The sequence below is a fragment of the Pseudorasbora parva genome, chromosome 13 (genome assembly GCF_024679245.1).
Source record: "Pseudorasbora parva isolate DD20220531a chromosome 13, ASM2467924v1, whole genome shotgun sequence".
Taxonomy (NCBI): domain Eukaryota; kingdom Metazoa; phylum Chordata; class Actinopteri; order Cypriniformes; family Gobionidae; genus Pseudorasbora; species Pseudorasbora parva.
In genome coordinates, this window is record NC_090184.1 from 21,565,798 (window position 1) to 21,583,126 (window position 17,329).

The 17,329-nt window shown below is 38.1% G+C and overlaps 2 protein-coding genes across 2 annotated transcripts in view; one reads left to right on the plus strand and one right to left on the minus strand.

Moving 5' to 3' along the window:
• Window positions 1–17,329, minus strand: part of LOC137038685 (zinc finger protein 155-like) — a 110,727-nt gene that overhangs the window by 41,495 nt on the left and 51,903 nt on the right. The gene's annotated exons all lie outside the window — the stretch shown is intronic.
• On the plus strand, window positions 289–16,758 carry setd1bb (SET domain containing 1B, histone lysine methyltransferase b). Its single transcript, XM_067412590.1, has 19 exons — window positions 289–472; window positions 599–741; window positions 897–995; window positions 1,606–1,870; window positions 2,018–2,139; window positions 2,234–3,496; window positions 3,869–4,522; window positions 4,629–4,784; window positions 5,189–5,282; window positions 5,486–5,670; window positions 5,805–5,892; window positions 6,558–6,980; window positions 7,330–7,548; window positions 9,107–10,300; window positions 10,444–10,610; window positions 11,239–11,358; window positions 15,656–15,775; window positions 15,923–16,060; window positions 16,182–16,758. The coding sequence occupies exons 1-19, from the start codon at window positions 430–432 to the stop codon at window positions 16,353–16,355; spliced, it is 5,667 nt and encodes a 1,888-aa protein (XP_067268691.1). The 5' UTR covers window positions 289–429; the 3' UTR covers window positions 16,356–16,758.

Here is a 17,329-nt window from a genome sequence, read left to right on the forward strand (position 1 = left end):
TGGCATATGTGGAAAGTTTTAAACCATGTGTGCCCCGCTCACCCCTTATTTCAAAATAATGAATGGTTAATAATTATTGCAATATTTGTATCTAATATTTTACGCTAGCATATATTTGTGTGTATGTGTCTGTGTGTTGGTTACATTTGATGTTGTTTACATTGCCTACGGTTATATCAGCAGCAGGATTCAGCTGATCCACAGTGATCTAGTATTCTCCCAGGCGCTCCGTCCTGATGACAGTGCGGGTGTGGCGGCAGGTTCCTCCCACCTGTTGTGTAGCAGTGATGTGCTGCTTCTCCTGGGAGACAAGTAAGACCTACAGTGTACTCCTGACAACAGCCTTCGGATATTTACAGGAAATACAGTTTTTTTTTATTAGCGTCCTATAAAGAGAAATTGACTAACATTGTACAATGACTGCGAATCATGTACGAGAGCGTCGAAAAGGAAGGTCAACGGAAAGATAACGGTAAGAAATATAGGTAACAAAATATGTGTTCGTGTAGGCCTAACTCATAGCCTATATTCATGACTCGGCTTCCATCGCGTAGAAACGGACTTTCTAATCGTCTGCTGCTGTGATTCTACTTTTTAGATGCGTTAATAAAAAACGATTGTTTTGATCCACTGGAAGAAGCAACTGCAAACTGGAGTTGTTACAAACTGATTATTGATCCGGGTTTGAGCAGCGGAAGTCAGAAACTGTACCGATATGATGGACAACACTTCAGCGCACCGGTGAGTATGAGTTCAAGAATATCAATGATTGCCTACTAATATTTATGCATGTTAATATAATGCTTAGCTATCAAACTGACCTAGATGTAATAATCATCATAAACAGTCTAGTTGTTTTGTTCATTATAAAAAATGACTAAATTGTTGTCTGTCAGCATCCTGAATGTTTCCCTGTGGATGTTGTACGAGATCCCAGAATTACTCGTTTTTGGACAAAATTCAAAGAAACAGATCTCCCGGTCCCCAAATTCAAGGTTAGTATTGATAGGCTACAGGTTAAAAGCAAATGGATTGTGTCATTTTTGGCCTACAAAAAGTGAAACATTTAACTCTGTTATAATACTGACTTTCTTTGTGGGTTCCAAGAAAAAAAAAAGCAGTTTTATTTATAATTGATAAACTAACCTGTTGTTTTTCTGTTTAACCTATTTTGATATATTTAACTTAGTTTCTCTGACCCTCATAATAATATTTCTATAGGCAGATATTGTTAAATAATTATTAATTACAAAGTAGAAAGGCAATGAAAGAGATGGGATGAATTTGACCCAAGATGAATTTTATATTTTTATCCTATATAAAAATACAATATAATTAATGTAAATATCTCCACAGTATATACATCAATTTGTAAATCTTAGGATTTGAAAATTCATCTATTTTATGTATTATTCTCTGGGGTGATGTCACATTTTCAGTGAAGGGATTTGAAGCTTTACAAATAATTTTATAATTATCAGTTCTTGATTTAAAAAAAGAGTGTCATGAAGTATCAACCTGATGTTGATGTTTGTTTAAGATTGCCTTAGGGGCCCTAGGGATATGAAAATAATGCCATATCATGTCAATAAATCTCTTTTTTAGGTTGATGAGAATTATGTTGGAGCGCCGAAAGAGTTGACATTTGCAAGGCTTAATGACAACATTAGAGATGGATTCCTGTCTGAAATGTGTAAACACTTCGGAGAGGTTCAAGATTTGAAAGTTTTATACAATCCGAAAAATAAGAAGCATTTAGGAATAGCAAAGGTCATTTTTGAATCTGTAAAGGGAGCAAATAATGCAGTAAAAAACCTCCACAACACTTCTGTGATGGGAAACAACATCCATGTGGAGTTTGACCCCAAAGGTAAATACATTTCCACTTTTTTTCTTACATTTTCTTAATACCTTATCAGTTCCAAATGAAGGCTTTCATAATCAAGTATATGCAGACACATTTACTGTATTTGCATGCATTATATAATTTATGATTGACTTTATTTACTGATTTTAGGTGTGAAGAGGAACCGATACTTCCAGATGCTTGTTAGTGGTTTATATACACCTTTTACTCTCCCCGTTGGAGAAGAGGCCTGGGGACCTCAGTCACCATCTTCTATCACTGACTCTTTTGCTGTGAGTACAAGACCATGGGCATTGGTTGTCTGTTTCACCCCCTTTCTCAGATTTACTGTTTTAGATCACTTGAAAATCTCTTTCAATCTTTCAGGAGTGTGAAACACTGAAGAAGCTGTCGTACACATTATCATCCTCAATATGTAATGGTTCTCCTCCATTGGATTGTTCTACACCTTTATCCATGGATACGGCCTACTCCAGCATGCATCAGGACACACCTAGTAGCTTCTGGCAGACACCTCAATACCAAGATACCCCTTGCACGCCTTCTATGACCCACAGTAGACCAGGCACACCATCTCAGTGCGAAAGGACCCCAATTGAGTCTGCGCTAACAAGCAATGCCCCTTTTATTCAACAGCCCATACCAAACATCTCACAGCTTCAGCCTGGTCACAGGACTCAACCAGCCTCAAATAAACCTAGCATTATTCAAGGTGCTGTGCAAAACTTCTGGATGCTAGGTGGAGCTCCCTCTCAAAACAGTAGCTTCTCGAACAGGCAAAGAACTCCAGGACGCAACTCTCACCTTAGTAACCATGTTCGTGGAGGACATCGGGTCAGACCTCTCGAGAGCAAGTACCAAAACGCATACAACCGTAGGCCACAGCACCACTATATTCATAGACCTGTATATAGGGAAGGTCACTACCGCTCTGGACCTATGGCCAATCAAATGCCTTTAACTAAATTTCAGGAAAATCCAACCACACCATCATATTCAGATAAGCTCACAGACCAAAACTTTACTGGCACAGTCAAGGGCCTCAATTATAATCACAGCTCTGTTGCCGAAGATCCACCTTCACTTCCAAATTTAGAGAAAATGCAGCAAAATACGATTGGAATTGTACCCAAAGTATCTTGCAAAATTCGAGCGGTAAACCAAACCCATTGTCCACCACAAGCCCATGATTCTCGCTCATTTACCCCAAAAATGTGTCTTACCTCTGAAACCACGGAAGATCTTTCAGATCAAATAGTTCAGTGTCCTTCTCCTGAATCTCCTGTTCCAGAATCAAAGCCTGAAAGCCTAGACTCTCGCATCCAGATGCTTCTTAGTGCTGGAAGTCCAGTTCTGCCCCTTTTGAACCAAGAGAGTTCAGACTCAGAGACTGCTACTGAAGAACATGATCCAGACTATCCTCCTCAACCCTCCCCTAAAGCTCCCAGCCACTATCCTTCTTTCTACACAGATGTTAACCTAACATCATCTAGTAAAAATAATACTGGCTCTCATCCAAGAGAAGTCATTGAGGATATGAGTCTCACTCCACTCTGTGATGTGGAAAAAGATGAACATGAACTTCAATCAACCAAGAAGACCTTGTCTAAGATATCCTTCAACACTACTGTAAGCAATATCTATCTATCTATCTATCTATCTATCTATCTATCTATCTATCTATCTATCTATCTATCTATCTATCTATCTATCTATCTATCTATCTATCTATCTATCTATCTATCTATCTATCTATCTATCTGTCTGTCTGTCTGTCTGTCTGTCTGTCTGTCTGTCTGTCTGTCTGTCTGTCTGTCTGTCTGTCTGTCTGTCTGTCTGTCTGTCAAATCTATCTGTCTGTCTGTCTGTCTGTCTGTCTGTCTTGCACAAAGGAATAAAATGAATTCTCAATTAATTTCTGAATGGCACACAACCCCTTTGAATAGAAATGAAGAATAAACTTTCTAAGCATTTACATTAATATAAAAATCTCTATCCTAGGTCAACCAAAAACAAGATGAAGAAACTTCAGATCGGCCATCTAGTATACCAGTGATCTGCACTAACAGGAGCTATTCCCCCCCTCCGCTTCCTCAAATATCCCCACCTCCAATCCTTATACAACCATCTGCTAACTACCCCTCCCTTCTGCCTCCTAATATGCCAGGTCCTCTTCCTCCTAGGGCTCCATTGTTACCTGGATACACTCTACCTACTTCTTGTTCATTGTACCCTCCTCTAAAGATCAATCAAGTCTGTAGATCACCCAACTGGCAGAGTAGTGCAATACCTCTTCCTATCCCTACTAGAATAACACAAGTGCAAACCTTATTCTCACCCCCCTTCCTCCCGCCACCTTTCAATTTCATGACTAATCGCCCACCTTACCCTTCCTCTGAGTGTTCATCTACCATGTTGAGGTTCAGACCACCCTGGCCTCCTCCCCCAATGCCCAGGTTTGACCCCTCAGTACCTCCACCAGGATACGTACCAATGAAAGAATCACCCCATAAGGCCACAGTGGATGGAGTTCTAGCTGTTGTTGCTGCAGAGCTGCGAGCTATCGTAAAGAAAGATATACATCGCAGGATGATTGAGATTGCGGCCTTTAAAGCATTTGATCAGTGGTGGGATGACAAAGAACAGACTGCTAAGGTGGGATGTGCTTCTTATTTCAGCTGTAGAGATGAACTGTGTTGTGTCTACCTATTTTTCCATTACCATTTCAACATTATTTTCATATCATGTTGTCTGCCCCCAGGTATCCGCCCCATCTGTTAAATCAGGAGGAACTAAAGACATCAAGCTTAAAGCGATGGAGCAATGCCTGAGAATTGCTACTGGTGGAGAAGGCTCTGTATTGGGCACTGGAAAAATAATGAGTCTGCGTGGTGCCATTAAACTACCATCATTTAAGGTACAAATATGGTACCTCATATATATATAGAAAATATAGAAGAACTGATTTAGTATGTTTTCTATAAAGTAGTCATACGCTTTGGTATTGCCTGCACTATTCATTTTTTTTTACATTAAAAACAACAACAATAAAATGTAAATTTATAACCGTAAGGAATAAGGAAGAAGTGGTTCTCAACATTTTTCACACCTGACACTGGGGTTGTTGTAGAGGTGAACTAAAATAAGAATTATTTAAAATATGATTTCCAGTTGTCTTTGGGAATTGCTTGGTCTTATTTTATATAATTTATGTTATCTTGAAGCCCCTCAAAAGTTTGCTGAGACTGCCTGGTTTAGAGTTTATAATAAAAACCACATAAATATGAATTATGATTTTTTTTTTCTTCCCAATATGCTCAGTTAAAGAGGAAGGATCCATTAGGTCAGGACTCCACTGATGTTAAAAGGATCTGTCCTTCTCCTGGTCTTGGACCAGACCAACAATCTGATGAAGGTCAGTTTGGCATTGGCTTTTTACATTAGAAAAATTAATTAGAAATTAGAAAAAAACCTCTTGAGTGAGGAAAAAGGATCTATTTTCTATATAAATGAATTAAATGACTTTAAATTTCAATGTGACATATCTTTGAACTGTATAGCTCAAGTTTAATTAGATTGTGTACGATAAAAAATATTGTCAACATTTATTTCATATAGAGCAAGAGCAGCAAACTGCCCCAGATAATGTTGGAGAGGATATGACCACAAACGGCAGTGAAGACAGCATGATGAAGCGCAGACATGCCAGGCCACTGGCGTTAGAAAGTGAGGAAGAAGAAGATGAAGATAATTCTGAGAAGGTGGATGATCAAGAATCTGAGGAAGTTGATGTGTCTGCTCAGGTACTGTTTCACTGATTTGAAATACAGATAAAATACAATATTAATTGCTGAGCTGAAATTGCTTGAGAGATAACACTGTATTCAGGAGAGTTGATCATGGACACAGGTTTGATGGTGTCTATTGTTTTTTGCAGGAGGGTGATGAGACGAAAGTTGATGAAGTACATAAAGATAAGAAGAGTGATGCCTGTGTTATAGAGGATGAAGATATCTCAGATTCAGGTTATCATTGATATCTGTTAATTATATAAAATAATTATGTTAATTGTATATATTACAATATTTTGTATAAAATACAATATTTAATTTGCATACAAATACAAACACTATTGCTCAAAAGGCGCAGGCAGCAAGTAAAAAAAAGAAAGAAAGAATTTTTATTCAGCAAGCATGCTAAAAGGATCAAAATAAAAACCTTTATAATCGTCCAAAAGATGTATTATTTAAAAATACCTTTTTAACATTCAATTTATCAAAGAATTTACCACATTTTCCACAAAAATATAAAACTGATGATAATAATAATAAATGTTTCTTGAGCAGCATATCCTCATATTAGAATAATTTCTGAAGGATCGTGTGACACTGAAGAGTGGAGTAATGATTCTGAAAATTCAGCGTTGACATCTCAGGAATAAATGGCATATTAAAATATATTAAAGTAGTAAAAATATGATTTTCAAAAATAATGTATTTTCATATGTATTTTCAAAATAAAAATAAAAATAATAATTCCAGCCATGGCAAGCATAAGATTCTTATTTCAATATCATTATAACATTTTACTGACCCCAAACTTTCATACGGAAGTATATTCAACTATTTTAAAATAATTATATTTTCTATATCTTGTGACAACTTTTTTATATTTCTCTTTTATCCTCCAGATACTGTCAGCCACACAAGTTCAAGCTCGTCTGCTTCTAAAAGCCAAGGATACGACTCCTTAGCCTCTCCCAGAACTGTCTCTGACTCCTCAGCTTCTTCTCCATCTGTTATTGACTCGTCAGCTTCCTCTAGATCTGTCTTTGACTCCTCAGGCGACAGAAGCGATGACTCCTCAGACTGTCTGTCTTCTGGAGAGGACGATCAGTTGGATGGTGAAAGATCTTTTCCTGAAACTCCACATGAGGACAGGAGAATAGAAGAAGAGATATGGATATCTTCAGATGAGGACGATAAGGAAAACCAAGAGATGATTCACACTCCATTTTACTCGTCATTCACACAGCGGGAAGAAGATCTTGGCCCCCCTGTGACCCCGTCTGCTCCAGATTCTGTTAAAAGTGATGTGGACCTTGAATTGTTTGGTTAGTTCCTTGATTTTTGCATAAAGCACAATTCAACCTCCCTGTTTCCAAAATTAAAATAAAATTAAAAGACATACTTTTTTTTCTGTATAGTGATCATTTAGAGGTTATAGATCATAGCTTAGAGCTTGAACTGGACATTTAGTAATACAACATATTACTTTTAAATAAGGATGTATGTTCAAATGAGATGTTTGTAAGAATTCTTAATAATTTCTTGTAGTTGTGTCAGAAAAAAACTAGTTTTCTGACCTTAAATAGTTTAGCAGAAAATAAAGAAGTGTCTACTGTATATCATCAGTGTTGATGCCATTTATAATTCATGCAATTTTTGGTTCTGCTCTTGTAGATTTGAATCCAAGTAGAGCAGATGATCCAGAAGAGGAACTGAGCGTACGAGTGTACATGCAAGGTCTGAAGCTATCTGAGCCTCTCAGATACACCTTACAGGACCCAGTTAAACACCGTTTAACAAACAAATTTAAGCTCCCAGACCCGGTGATATTCTTCTCAGAACAGGAGTTAGAGCTTCCAAGCCCGCCATCTCCAACATACAGAGGACTGTCAGGTAAGGGTTTACCCTCCACTGATTCATCACACATTTCCAACACTGTTTCCAATTCAGTATTTTTACAATTTTAAATTTTTCACAGCAGCTTTACAAAAAAATTCTAAAACACAAATTTATATAAACAAACACACACACATACATTCTACATTAAAGTCAAATAAAAGCTTGGGGGTTTAAGACGTAAACATTTGTATTATAATTTTACATTTAAATAATTATTTCTTATTTTATAGTAGACTGGGTAAATCCAGCCTGATCTGCAGCTCAGGATGGAAACCAGTATATTCATTTAACGAGCCTGACGTGGTCATACTCAGTTCTAGTCAGAATGTGAGTCTGATACTGCTCAATTGGGCTGTAATTATGGGGCGTGTTTCAACCGAACCAAGAAAGACATCAATTGGATAGAACTACAACCAATTAGCCTGACAAGCCAGACCCACATCAAGATGTTTGGTCTGGAAACTCACCATTGACAGGGCTCAATCGGAGGGGCGGGATAAACGGTTGTCTTTCAAACTCCCTCTGCACGCGATAGGGTAGCACTACCACCAACCAGAGCAACCAGGGTGAAGCGGAGCTGATAGATTAAACTTTCCCCGTATCTGGTCTCGAACTCAAACTCTGAACACATCTTCCCTTTTAAAGAATGACTTCAGCGCTGTTCTTTGTTCTTTTCTCAGAGAAAAGCTTAACTCCAAGTTTTCCAGAGACGCGGTCAAAGCTGATGCGAAAGACTGCCATTCTCCAGCGTCTGTGTTTACAAGTAGCACACAAGCGCAACTCAGCCGTCATTATGTTAAGCCCCGCCCACCGATGGCCTGACCAGAGTTTGGTTTTTACAGCTCAGACGTGTATTGAGAGTTGCTCATTGTATTGAGAGATACTCGCGGCAGATTAGATTTGCTGGTGCTAGGGTGCGTCTAGATTTCTAGGCTAACAAACAATCAGAGCGATGGATAACGTTAGTTGTCAAATGTCAACAGAACTCAACTGCACCGTGTTGCCAGATCTTTTTACGCGGGTTGTTTTCCATGCAAAAAAACGAAATAACGACTTATATAGTGATGGGCCGATTTCAAAACAAAGCTTTGGTGGTTTGACTCACGATCTGAAACATGAAGCGATAGATTGATTCATAACGGTTCAGAGCTTTGTTTTGAAATCGGCCCGAATTTGAAATCAAGTCTTTATTTAACTTTTGTTGCCCACAAACTATTCTCATACTCTGTATTTTTTTAAATAATTAAACACTGATTTGTCTGTCATTAAACGGCCAAGTCAGAGGCAGTGAATGCATTGCATTACATTACATTTCAGCAGCTTACAGGTAATAAAGTTTACTGTAGCTATGTGGGCACTCCGTTTTTCTGTCATTTGGCCAAATTCTCATGTTATTAAATATGAAGTGCTACGCATAGGCTATTTAAGACAAGATTGGCCATGACTCAACAACAAATGCTAGACTAAGATGTTCTTCTTGCTTGGAATATGAGACTCAACAGATTATCAAGTAGTTGTCAGTTGCAGAATTCATGGACCTTTCTGCTTTCAGATGATTTGGAGACACAATATACTACAGATTCAGAGGACCAGAGAGTCATTACAGAAACACTGGAAGATTCTGAGAACCTCAGGCCCATCACGCCCACTGGATCCTTATCTGACAGTGACCCTGAAATGGAGCTGGGACGTAGATTTTCACCCCCTGCAGTTGAGGAGGTGGAGCTGCCACACACACCTGGTGGATGCCTGGGAATGGATGAGGCTGAGAATCATATTCTACCTCCAGGACCACCTACACCACTACCAACTCCTCCCTCTCCCACAGGAATCCAGGAACTTCCCTCCTCGCCCCTTTACCACTGCCCCCCTCTCTCTTTCTTATACCCTGCATATGAGGAAACACCAAAAACACCAGGCTGCTTCAACGGTCCCAGCCACGTTTATCACTCTGAGGGAATAACACCAGTGGGATTATTGCAAGATGCCTTACAAAGAATGGAAAGCCCCTCTAACTCCATTCTGTTTCCATGTGCTGACAGTATCCCGAGGACTCCAGGGAGAGACATGTCTCCATCTCCACCTGTCCTAAACCATGGAGAGAGAAAGTTTCAGCATAGAGAGCTGTGGGCTAGTGCACTCCATCATCACAACTCTGATTTTGCACAGTCAGATACACAAACTAACAATTTTACTACAGATAATGGTCATGCACCTCATAACTGTCACATCCCCTCGCGTCAAACAGCATGTTTGGACTCGGCGCGCTTGAAAAGGCGACGAGAACGGCTTAAAACGAGGAAACGAATGATCGAATTACAAAGGAGAGGACAATACAGAAATATAAATACTCATTCGTCCTTAGAAGTGAACAATGTGACGAAAAAATCTTCTTCAAATCAGGTTTTGGGACATTTGGATTGTGTCTCAGATATCAGGACAGAACAAACACCACCAGAAGCTCAAAGACAGAAGCGTTTGCTAGAGGACAAACATCAACAGAATGAGAATCCAAGGTTTCAGGAGTCGTCATGCGTATGGAGAAAATGGAGACAGTCATCTTCCACACCTCACCTCATCTTCTCTCCTCGTTCTGAGAGAAGAGAGAAGATGGTTATCCATGCTGTGTGGACTAAAGGGGTGAATGAGGAGGAGATCAGGCACCTGAAGGCCACCTATGAGAGGCTTGTGGTGCAGGATAAAGACTGTGATTGGTTGAGCAGAACGCGCTGGATCCCACATCCTCATATCCTTAAACACATAATACACATGTAAACATGTCATAGTCAAAATACTTTTGTATCCAGTGGAATGTATCATACAACATTGTGTCAAATCTGTTTTCCAAATGCACATGGCTCTGTTGTTTGTTTCTTGACTCTGCTGCACCGACCAGCTCTTCTGACGACAGGCCAAGAAGATGGGTAGATGGGATCAGGAATCACATGACAGGTTGTGCTCGGAGTGAGGGTTATTACTACATCAGCAAGAGGGAAAAGCTGCGATATCTCTGTGATGAACCTTCTGTATCAGAAGAGTTTATTGTAGATACTCAGGTGAGAAGGAAACATTGTTAATGTTAACTAAAACTAAAATCATTTTAATCATTTTTAAACAAATTTTTGTATTGAAACAAAATCAAATATAGTAAAATGTGAAATAATAATTTAAAAATAATAAATTAAAGCTGTATAAAACACAGAAACAAATAAAAAACTAAGCAAATGACAAAATTACTAAAATAAAATTAAACAATAAAAAATATATATATATATAAATAAAAACTATAATAGTATATAAATTATACAAATATAACACTGGAAAGAAAAAAAAACATTTATTTGACTGTTACAATTTATGATGGTTGCCATTCAGTTGTAAAAAGTCATGAAGTGATTTAAAGGTGCAGTAAGTAATTGTTTTCAGTACAAAACGATTTTATGTTGCGGGATATAACAGAGTTTTAATTTGAGGGATTAAATGAAGTCTCAATAATATCAATGACCTAGAAAAAGCTGTTTTATTCTACAATGGCCACCTTGTAAAGACATAACCAGGTGTGTTGTGGGATTTGTTCATGCATCCACAACACTAGGTGTCAGTATAGAGTCCAAGAGCAAGTATAAAATTGCACGTTTAAAAGTAATTCACAGCATTTTGAAATGTATGTTCTGATTTATGCAGGGAAAGATTCCTCAGATTCCACCTTCATCCAGATCAGGTTCAGAACTGCGAGCGGAACAGCGTCGTCTGCTGTCCTCATTCAGCTGTGACAGTGACCTCCTTAAATTCAACCAGCTCAAGGTGAGACCAGCTGTCCCAACTAACCGCATAGCTAGAGCTACCAGAAACACCAAAAGTTCTTAAAAAGATTAAGGCTTTAATATTAAACATTAAGGCGTGTGTCCACCAAAGCATTTTTAGCCAGCTGAAAACGTCAGGTGCTCTCCTGAAAACGCCTTTAGCTTTTGCCGCTTGAGAGCTTTGGCAGTGTAGCATTTTTTATTTTTTGAGACGCTTTGCTTGCTATGATACAGAATACCTGCGGAAGTGTTACTAGTATCTCATTGTACAATTGCACTCTGGTGCCATTGTACAAGCAGGATGTGGGGGTTGGGCGGTGTGGTATTCAGGGTGGCTTTAAGTATGGCAGAGTATGGCAGTTGTCATACCCTGGAATTATAAAAGTGTGGAAAAGAAACATCTCATGATGCCGCTCATTAGTTTTGTTGCAGCTTTGAAAAGCAATTTTAAACAGTCGAACACGTGTCCTAACCAGACGTGATCAGAGACGTGACGCAACAAGATTTTCAGCGGCAAACCAGACTTAACCTGAGATCAATCGATCAAAAGTCACAGCCAATCAGAAGAGCATGTGTATAGGCTCTCTCTGCAAGTGCAGTTTCTGCATTCACAACGAACTAAATAAATACAATACAATACTGAATTCCTAAATCTTACGCCGTAATAGCATGATAAAAATTACACACTAAGTGACTGAAACAATTTTATTATTATAGAATACACTTGTTTGTTCACCTTGAGTTAACAGTTTGAACAGTTATTTCCTTTTATTGATTTTCAAGATCTAAGGTAAATCCATTGTTGTTTTCAGTAAGGCTATGTCTATAAAGGTCATGAAAAATTATATCAAACTCACTTTAAATTCCCTTTACATTAAATAAAGCACAGCACAAGTGTTGTGGTTGGTTAGTACAAAAAACTCTGATTAACATGGAAAAGATCATTTCTCACGTGTCGCATTTGGTTAGGTCAAAGTGAAGGCTTGTACGGCTGTTTCAGTATTTGCATTGATTTATTCTTAAGTATGTTGATAAGTTCTTTTAGTGGATTTTTGTCCACAATTTGTTTAGATAAGTTAATGTGATTGAATGTTGATGTATGGCCAGAAGGACTTATGCCAAACATTTTGTGAAACGTCGCCCCTGGTGATATTTGTCCAGCCCCTTCTCCACTGTGATTGGAAGGCAAGGGAAAAAGCGACAGTGATGAGCATTTCAAAGTTGAAAATTCTTTACATCTCGGTGACTGGTAAAACATGTGAAATGAATGCTCAGCGCATTGTCACTCTGTTGCCGTTTTAAAAATGTGGTGCTCTGATTGGAAACAATTAGAAAAATATGCTAGTCTCAGAAAAAAACACTTTGGTGGACACGTCTTATAGATCTGTTGGGAGTACCGCATTTTAAAATTTTTAAACAAGGTGCTGGGCACCTATTTCACGCTCACATGCTGAGTATTCAGCATTTTTTACCGGTCACAGAGAGTTGAAGAATGTTCAACGTTGAGTAAAACGTAGTGCTCATCACTGTCACACAATCACAGTGGAGGAGTGCAGGACAAATCACACACCGTCCAAACGCTACATTCTGCATGTACAACGTCAACAGATGAAAACAACAAGTATAATAACGGAACAAAATAAATTAAGACAAGGGCCAGTGTCAAGCTGTAACCTCCCGCAGTTTCTCTTGAAGCCAATACGGAAGTGACGTAAACTGCAATTCATCGACTGGCCAAAGGCTCCCGAAAGGAGCAGAATCTCATTGAGATTCTAATTTTGCCCTTGTTCTGTATAATTAAGGGCGTGGTCAATTTGATTGACCGGTGGATAGCCATTTATGAGCTGTCTGTTATTCATCGCATCACCTCAGCTCCACCCACGTCCCACCTCTTTGCCAATTTTCTGTCATCCAGGTGTGACCATACCTGTCAACATTTGGGTATCAAAATCTGTCTTCAGGGGGCATAAATCCTCACATAAACCTATAATAATAATACATTTTATTTGTACCTGTGCTCTTCCTACCTGTATAACAACTTAACAAGTAGGAAATATACACAAATTGTTATCAGTTTGCACTGCATAAGTTATGAATTATACATAGATGAATCCTTATTAAAGGTACTGAAGTTATTTACTCAAGAGCAGAGCATATTTAGTGAGCAACTTTTGTTCTTTACATTATTATAAGTGGTTACTGTCACTTTAAAAGATCTTCCGCTGTCTCACGATGCGGATGTGAGATGCTGAAGACGCAGCTACAAAACTTACAAAACGCGTGACTGTCCCCCACCTGCTCCTCTTCAGAAAATTTATTTCGCTGTCCCATTCAAGGTATTTACACAAGGGTTTGGGTTTTTTGGCAGGAGTGCCTTCCATCTATATCGTTATGTCCATCATCCTTCTCTGTTTTGTTTTTTGTTTTTTCCCTGCGTTGTCACTTGTCATCTGACCTCACACACTAACCTCGCGACAACAGCCACTACAGTACTGTAGGCAGAATTATTATTTTTTAATAACGCAGGTTAAAATACAGGAGATTTACGGGAAAATACTAATAACTGAGGACGGCGGGAAAGAAGTGTAAAATACAGGACTTTCCCGGCCAAAATACTTGACAGGAATGGGCCTGACGCGACTCTACATTAAGCTTCAAAACTGCACTGCAGTAGGCTACATTAGGCTATTAAAAGTACTTTTTACTATTTATAGGCCTACACCAATAATAACCTGTTTAACATCTGAAACAACAGAAATTTTAATTAACAGCTAAACCAGAAGAAAACACTTTTCTAAACTTTCATTGCGCTGAGCGGGTGAAGCTGATGGATCTGGCTCACCCTTCACTTTGGGACATAGCTCACACGTCCCAAGATGCTGTGCTCAAACTTGGCGTCATCAAACTACACCTTTGTTTTTAATAGGCGCCCTCAAGTGGACGGAAAGTTGCATAGTGCACCTTTAATGACTCACTCTAATGTCGTTCCATACCTGTAAGACCTCCATTCATCTTAGGAACACAGTTTAAGATATTTTATATTTAGTCAGAGAGCTTTCTTTCCCTCCATTGAAAATGTATGTACGGTATACTGTTCATGTCCAGAAAGATCAGAAAGGTAATAAAACATTATCAAAGTGAAGCATCGAAAATACATTTTGGTCCAAAAATAACAAAAATAATTTACTTCTCTTCCGGGTTTGTTTCAATCCGCGTTTGCGACTGCACAGTGACACTGCTGATCTGGTGTGCACAAGCTTTGTTTATAGTCTAAGGGAGACTTTGCAGTCGCGAATGCGGATTGAAAACAAACACGGAAAAGAAGACAATGCTGAATAAAGTCGCCGTTTTTTGTTATTTTGGGACCAAAATGTATTTTCGATGCATCAAAAAATCGAACTAACCAACTGATGGACTACTTTGTTGATGTTTTTATTACCTTTCTGGACATGAACAGTATACTGTACACATTTTTAATGGAGGGACAGTAAGCTCTTGGACTAAATATAAAATATCTTAAAGGTCCCGTTCTTCGCGTGTTTTTGAAGCTTTGATTATGTTTACAGTGTGCAATATTTAACATGAGTTCATGTTTTGCGTGTAAAAAAACAGTATTTTTCACACAATTTACTTATCTGTACAGCGCTGTTTCCTCTGTCCTAAAAATGGCCTGATGATTTCCTTGTTCTATGAAGTCCCTCCTTCAGAAATACGTAACGAGTTCTGATTGGGCCAGCGCTTCCCTTGTTGTGATTGGACAGCAGCTTAGCGCACTTTGCCCGGAAAGGTCCCGCCTCTTACCATAACGGGGAGATGCAAGCGCTGAATGCACGCTCTTCTCCACGTGGGAGAGTACCAAGGCCACACCCCCTTTTTTGCGTGTTCTTGTGGGCGGAGGGTTAGTCAACAAACGGTTCTAGTGACCTCATTACATCCCTGCACTTCCTGCTGTAGTCCAAACCGGCCATTTGCTGTAGGCTTTGAAAGGGAACTTCTGTTAAATAAAATATCTCGCTTGGCATTGAACTTTGAGCTTTAAAATTTTACAGTTATTATTTATGCTCCAACAGCAAAATTACACACTAACTAAAGTTTGAAAGATGGAATTGCAAAGAACGGGACCTTTAAACTGTGTTTTGAAGATGAACAGAGATCTTATGGGTGTAGAACGACATTAGAGTGAGACATTAATGACATCATTTTCATTTTTGGCTAAACTAACCCTTTAAGTCCACAAGACCAGTTTTGCATTTTTCATACGTTCCACATGGAGCACAAATATCTTTCCCTCTTTACAGTTCCGTAAGAAGAAGCTGCGTTTTGGCAAGAGTCGTATTCATGACTGGGGGCTGTTTGCAGAGGAACCTATTGCGGCAGATGAAATGATAATTGAATATGTAGGCCAGATCATTCGGCAGGTGAGAGTGAGACACAATACACAAAAGACATATTTTGAGATTTCAGTTAAAACATCAGTGACAGCTTTTTTCAAGCTTTAAAATTATATTAACAAATGTACTTTATTTAAATGTATATTATTATTATATCCCAAATCCTGCCTGTAGGTGATAGCGGACATGCGTGAAAGGCGCTATGAAAACGAGGGTATAGGAAGCAGCTATCTGTTCCGGGTCGATCAGGACACTATCATTGATGCAACAAAGTGTGGTAACCTGGCAAGATTCATCAATCACAGCTGCAATGTATGACTAGATTTTTTATTTATTTATCATAATACATTGTCAAAGAATTGTTTTGTTTTGTTGTTTAGTGTTTGCTATTCATTTAATTCATTTATTTATGCTTCTTTCCCCCTTTCCTTAGCCAAACTGCTATGCCAAAGTCATCACTGTAGAAGCTCAAAAGAAGATAGTCATCTACTCGCGGCAACCTATTGGTGTAAATGAAGAGATCACTTACGATTACAAATTCCCTATTGAGGATGAGAAGATCCCCTGCCTGTGTGCTGCAGAGAACTGTAGAGGAACCCTCAACTAGATAAAGGACTATTCTCAAAATTTCAAAGTATTAGCAGTAAAGTTTCATACATTAACCTATTTTTTAAGAACAAACTCCTGGTACAGTCTTTTTGGAATAAGGATTTTTAAATATTCATAAGGACATAGCATATCCCCGAATGTCACAGACATTTTTTGCAGCAGCAAATAAAAGTTTAACATGAAGAAACACAAGCACTTAATGTAATCTCCAGAATCTCAGATTTTATATTCTGCATGTGTAGATTTGGAAAATGTTCAAAGCAACAGGCCATCACTGGTTAAATTTGGTTTTCATCATATTTATTGTTGGAAGGTTTGAATTGGATTCAAGTTAAATATGCTTTCATGAGTTTTATTGTGAAATATAAATTAAATTAAAAATGTGTATTTTTCCAAATAAATGTTTTTATTTTCTGCCTACTATCAAACTTTACTCTAAATACACTATTTAGCAGGGCCTTATCCACCATAGGCAACCCCCCAAAAAAATTGAAAATGGCCAAATTGCTGAATGTAACGAGATAAGAAACTTTTATATTTGATATATTAGATATAAAAACAAGAGTGAATGGGTGCATATTTTTAAATAAAATAAAATATAATTTCCTTAGAGTTTTGGATTACTTTACTGACAAATATATAGGCAGTTATTAGACCAGGAACTTACTTTACCATTCTTTCTTTATTCCCTTAAATCAATTTTCAATCTTAATTTCTTTAAATAAAAAGGAGTACAATTTTTGCCATCTAAGTCAAGTGAGTTTTTGCTTAAAACAAGCTAAATTATCTGCCATTGGTATAAGAAAAATTATCTTATTTCTGTTTGGGATAGAAACAAGATTTCAATCAGAAATTAGATTAGTTTTCTCACCCCAGTGGCAGATAATTTTGCTTGTTTTAGGCAAAAACATCATTTCAATTTTATTTTTAAGAAAAATATCTTGTCATTTTACTTATAAATGTATCTTGATT

Coding starts and splice junctions, on each gene's coding strand:
- setd1bb (XM_067412590.1), top strand. CDS start 430: ATGTACGAGAGCGTCGAAAAGGAAGGTCAACGGAAAGATAACG. Junction 742..896: donor GACAACACTTCAGCGCACCG/GTGAGTATGAGT, acceptor GTTGTCTGTCAG/CATCCTGAATGTTTCCCTGT. Junction 5,283..5,485: donor AGACCAACAATCTGATGAAG/GTCAGTTTGGCA, acceptor TATTTCATATAG/AGCAAGAGCAGCAAACTGCC.